The 6,041-nt window shown below is 35.5% G+C and overlaps 1 protein-coding gene across 1 annotated transcript in view; it reads left to right on the plus strand.

Annotated features, from left to right (window-relative positions):
• LOC107140258 (phytanoyl-CoA dioxygenase, peroxisomal-like) overlaps positions 1 to 6,041 on the plus strand; it is a 29,818-nt gene that overhangs the window by 10,026 nt on the left and 13,751 nt on the right. The window contains 1 exon segment of the mRNA XM_015483301.2: positions 3,735 to 3,845. Coding sequence (XP_015338787.2) covers positions 3,735 to 3,845 — 111 coding nt within the window.

Here is a 6,041-nt window from a genome sequence, read left to right on the forward strand (position 1 = left end):
CATGGCATTTTTGCCAGAAGTAGTGGTTGAGAGGTGATGCCAGCAAGCCATTAAGATGATGACTTTTGAGTTCTCGCAGAGTTCCCATTGAGTTCCAGTTGAGCTCTCGTGGGGATTCCTGAAGAATTCTCATTGGTTGGGGAAGTGCCAGAGGAGGGATTTCCGGTTGGTGGTTCCTGGAGGAGCCACGTGGTGTTCGGGAGAGTTCCCGGGAGCATGTGTGGAGTGTGCTGGTGGAGTTCAGAAATAAAGTTTGTTCCTGCTTCAGTGGCTCATGATTTGTGTCCAGCCAGACTGTGGCAGTATCTCATAGTTATGGTATAAGTCTATGGGGGTGCTTTTCTTCTTGAGGCCAATACAGAAATTTTTATTGAAAAGTTCATGGTAACATGACTCTCAAAATCTTGCAGCATTTCCCAAGTGAACATAGATGGGAATAGATCAAGAATGAGCACAACAAATAAAGGAGCATAGCAAGGGGAGACTAAATATAATGATATTTGTGCAAAAGTTATTTATTTTGATTAATTAAAGGGAACATTAGCTGAAGCATAGGCCAGATAATAGAGGTATTCAGAGATTCAGAAGCCATTGGAAAATTATATGCCATGAAGGGAGATGATACTAAATATTCAGCTTTGCTAGGGTATAGATTTAAGACAGAGAGAGCAGTCAGAAGACATATAGCAGACAATTGCAGAAAAAAATGATGACATAAGCCGAGGCCATTTTGGTGAGTGAAAAGTATTATGTTTTTTTTTGTTTGTTTGTTTTGTTTTGTTTTGTTTTTGTTTTTGTTTTGAAAGAAATAAGAACAATTGAGTTTTCAAGGTTGAGGATAAAATTCAGAAAGTATCTTCTGGGGCAAGTGGTGGAAGACTGGATAATAATGTCAGCATGTGTAAAGTTCTAGTTAGTCCATAATATTGCCTAGGTGTGGATTGTTCATATCCATGTTCTGTTGTCAGTGCTTCCCTTTTAGAATATCATGTGAGAGGGCCAAGGGGAAATTCCCTGAGTTTCAGTAATCCTGTTGCAAGAGGTAAGACATTATGACAAAACTGAAGTGGTAAAATGGAGCGGGAAGTGGGCATGGTTGTATTTTTTTCTTTTAGTTTCCTGACTGGAAACAATTGAGCTTAAACACATTTGTCTCTAGTGTACCATTTTTCTCATTTTTTTTATGTGTTATAAATGACTTTCAAAAAGAAAGTATTTTGTAACTATTGATTATGTTCTTGGGTTAGGTTATATTACATATGTAACAGAGTTTTGTTCTACTTAAGAACATCTTCAAAACTTTAGAAAGCCAATTATCCCAGAGAGTGAACTTTATAATCAGGGGCAGTGGTGGATGATGGAGCTATTCCCAAGTGAGAATAGGTGAACAATGGAAGATGTAATGTAGGTTGAATAGGTAGTATGGAAATAGAACATGCAAACATGTGCCTTTCAAATCTCTTTTTCTTATGATTTTATGTTATCATATATGATATTCAACTTTGCTTTTCTTTAGTAAGCTTTATATTCAAGATATCCTTGAGTACAAGTACATCACAAAAAGAAGACATACAGCATGGAGTACTGACGTGATATTACTAAAGGGTCCACTTTTTTTTGTTTGATACCAAGTTGAACTTAATGTGAAAATTAGAAAATATTCTATTCAAACCATTCGTGTTATAACACTTTTGGACACAAAGAGGATAGAAATAGTACATATGTAGAGACTGTATAGTGTAGAAACAAAAGAAGAAATAAAGATCTTCCATAATATATCACCCAGGATTATTTCATGGAATGCTGCACAGTGGTAAATCAATTGACTCATAATGGATATACAATTTACAAAAACAGTTTTTTTTTTCTACTAACTTCAAACATGGTCAATGGAATAAAAAGACAACAAAGTAATAATAAACATTAGTTATCTGATCTGCTTTGATGTCTTTAATTTTGTCAGGAATTGTTCATCTTTTCCTACATAATTCACATTTTTCCCTAACCATATCATATCTGCAGCACAAACTTTGCAAAAATTTCTTTGCAGTTCTTTTACCAACTAAATCATTTGTAGTTCTATATCTAATTGATATAATGACCTTTTTAACTTAAAAACCGTCATCCTAAAATAGATTGCCAATTTCCAGGGTAGTGAGATGTTGTGCAGAATGAAATAATTCAAATAGACATTCTATTATATCTAATTTCCTATTTCATACAATAGAATTTCTTCTTTGAATTCCTACATAATCTGTACAGTTCACCAGAAAGAAACAAATATTATTTTTAAAAGTATCTATCAATTTGTTAGCAAATATTAGTTGTGCATACTAAGGGGGTTCATGGCAAATGTTCCACATATGATAGAGTGTGCATTCATTAGGTCCAGTCACCTTTTCTCCAACCCTCACCACACATGCACATACTCTTCCCGGTCTCTAGTTATTACTATTCACCTTTACATCAACCTTCTTATTTTCCATATACGAGAGAGAACATGTAGCACTTGTCTTTCAGTGTCTGGCTTACTTCACTTATCGTAGCATTTTTCAGTTCCCTCTGTTGTGCTACAAATGACAGAATTTTATTGTTCTGTATGATTGAATAATATTTCACAGTATATATATATATATATATTACATTTTCTCTTTTTCTCTTCTGCTTCTTCCTCTTCTTTTCCTTTATTATTTATTTATTTATTTATTTATTTGAGTTGTGGATCTTGCTATGTTGCCTAGGTTGTTTTTCAGAGTTCAGACAATCTTTCTGCCTCAGCTTCTTGAGTAGTTGGAATTATAAGTATGTACTGCCATACCTGGCAGGATTATGATGATGATGATGATGATGATGATGATGATGATGATGATGATACTGTGAATTAAACCCATGGTGGTTTAGTACTGAGCTACATCCCCAGTCCTTTTTATTTTTTATTTTGAGACAGTGTCTGTGTAAGATGGTTAGAGCCTCGCTAAATTGCTGCGGCTGGTTTAGAACTTGTCATCCTCCTCCCTCAGTCTTCTGAATCACTGAGATTTCAAGCCTGAGCCACTATGTCCATCCAGGTTCATTATCTTAAATCACATTTAAGGGGAAGACCTTGACTTTTATAAATATTGTTATAGCCAAATTTCATCTTAAGAGATGAGTGATTTGCATTTGCTTTTTTGTTGTACCCTTGTTTGGTTTTTGTTATTTTAATGACTTCTGAGAATATATTGATTAAGTTGAAAACATAAAATTTATTGAATTATTTCCCCAACTGAAAAATCATATACATGCATTCTAGGAAAAAATTCAAAATTAGAGACATAGAGGAAATTTTTAAACAATTACGTATAATTCCATTATTGAAATGCAATCACTGTTTGGCAAAACTTTTTTTTGGTGTATTTCTCAATAATCTTCTTTTCACAAACAGTGTTGTGTTTATATCGTTGTAATCTTATTTTATTAAAACATGCATTGTCAATACTCTTTTGTCCTTTACTTTTAATGCATCAAGTGGGTATAATATCTTTAGTTAATTTTCCTTCAATTAATGTACATTTTGTGAGCATTTTTAATGTTTTGGACCTGAAGTTTTTCAAATATTTTAAGATTATTTTGTTAAAGTTCTACAATTAGAAGTATTGGATCAAAGAATACGAACATTTTTGGAGGGTTCTTGGTACATAATGTTGGGTTGTAATTTAAAATTTGTACTGATTTGGTGCCTTTTTCTCCTGTAGGTATACTTTGGATAATAATGTGCTGAGCCTGGATCAGAGAAAATTTTATGAAGAAAATGGATTTCTTGTTATTAAAAATCTAGTATCTGATGCTGATATTCAACGCTTTAGGTGCAGAAATACTCTGGCTTATTTTACAAAAAATATGTTATGGCGATTGTGTCATTTTCTGGAAAATGCATAGAATTAGAGAACATCATGTTAAGCACAGTAAGGCCGACTCAGAGTAAGGGTCATTGTTTTCTCTCCTGTGTGGAAACTAGAGATAAAGAGGTCTCAAGAAAACAGAAGGGAGATCAGTAGGGTACAAGAAAGGGGTTCATGGGATGAAGGAGGGGATGGAGAGGAGAGGTGCTAGGGAATGAAACTGACCAACTGATGCTCTGTGCAGGTGTGAATATATCACATGGAATCCCAACATTATGTATCATTGTAATTCATACATAAAAATTTATAAATTTTGTATTACATGTATGCAGTGGGATTACAAATTAGATTAGCCTCTGCATGTTCAGATATTTTTGAGTGAACATCCCAACAAACATTTGGTTTGTTGAGATGTGTTTAGGAGCATGGGATCTGGAGGCAGACTTTCTGGCCTTAATCTCAGCTCTACCACTTAACATGGCATGTCCCACATAGTCGCCTTAGTTTTCTATACATGTGTGTACTCCTCTGTAAAATGGTCATAGTAATAACACTGATCTCCTAGCATTGTTGATAGGAGAGAAAAGGAAAAATATGTGGTATCAGGTAGGTGCTACAGGAGTAGAGTATTTGCTATTAAAGGCCAAGTATCACTTATCAGAAAATCAGTATCCAAACCATTGAGCACCAAGATGATATCACAAGGGGGAAATTCCATACTTGGCTCATATGATGGTCATGGTCACAACACAGACACACTAAAAATATTGTATAAAATTATCTTCAAGCTGTGTGTATGAGGTATAGAGGAGACACAGAGTCATTTTGTGATGACACATAGGTGTCATCTTCCAGATATCTCATTATTATTTTTGTTATTAAGATTATTATTATTTTTAGTGCTTGGACTTGAATCCAGGAAGTTCCATCCCCATCCCTTTGTACATTTTATTTTGAGACAGAGTCTTGCTAAATTGAATAGGCTGGCTTTAAATTTACTATCCTGAAGCCTTACCTCCTGAGTCTCTGGGATTACAGCATGCTCCACCACAACCAGCTCATTTTGTATATGTCAATATTCTAAGATCCAAAAATACCTGATGTTAGTTCTAAGTATTTGAGATAAGGGATATTCAGCCTGTATTATTACAATGGAATATTACTTAGCTATAAAGAAGAAGACTTTATGACCTTCACTTGTAAATGGGTGGATCTGGAGACTATCATGCTTAGTGAATTAAGTAAAATCTCCCTAAAGCCAAAGATTGATATTCTCTGATACATGGATGCTAACCTACAACAAGTTGTGAGGGAATAGAAATTCAGTGGTTTTAGACACAGGGGAATGAAGGGCGAGAGATAGGAATAGAAAAGACAGTGGAATTCTTCTGACACAACTTTTTTATGTATATGCATGAACACACCAGAGTGAATCTCAACATTGTGTACATCCACAAGACTGGGATCCTGACTAGAATAAGGTATATCATATTTGTATAAATATAACAAAATAGATTCTACTGTCATTTATTACTAAAGAGAACATTAAAAAATTCTCTTAAAGACAAAAACATGGTTCTTATTTTTAAAAATTATATTTATGGCTTGATTAAGAATAAAACAGCCAGTTCCTTTCTTGTTATTCTGCTGAGCAGAGGTTTTCCTAAGGCTTGTGCTACCATGTTTGTTAGTTTCTTAGCCCCTGCTGGAAAGGAGAGAAGGCAAGAGAATCATGAAAGGGCCTAAAGAAAGGATTCCTAGAAGGATGGGAACTAAAAGGTAAATAAGGAATGCCAGTGCAAACAGCATGCAGGAAGCAGGGCTTGTATCTAGAATGAACCTCCAACTAGTTTCAACCTGAATTTCTTTCCCTGCCTGGGCCTCCCAAGAAGCTGTGATTACAGGTGTGCTCCCCTGAGCCCTGCTCCAATCCAATGAGGAAAACCAGATTCCAGGGAAAACAGCACAGTTAGTCCCCAATGCATCTGTGAGTGAAAGCCAACTCTTCAATCAGGAAACATGCACTTCCCATCTCATCTGTGTCCCTTCTGTCCCTTAGTTCACATATGAATCTGCAGGCGCCCACTCTGTAGTGGGAGGGGAATGACAGCAGGATGACTAGGGCTGCTTTTCACCCGTGTGCACCCTCCTTGGGAAGGA

Source organism: Marmota marmota, unplaced genomic scaffold (assembly GCF_001458135.2).
Source record: "Marmota marmota marmota unplaced genomic scaffold, marMar, whole genome shotgun sequence".
Classification (NCBI taxonomy): Eukaryota; Metazoa; Chordata; class Mammalia; order Rodentia; family Sciuridae; genus Marmota; species Marmota marmota.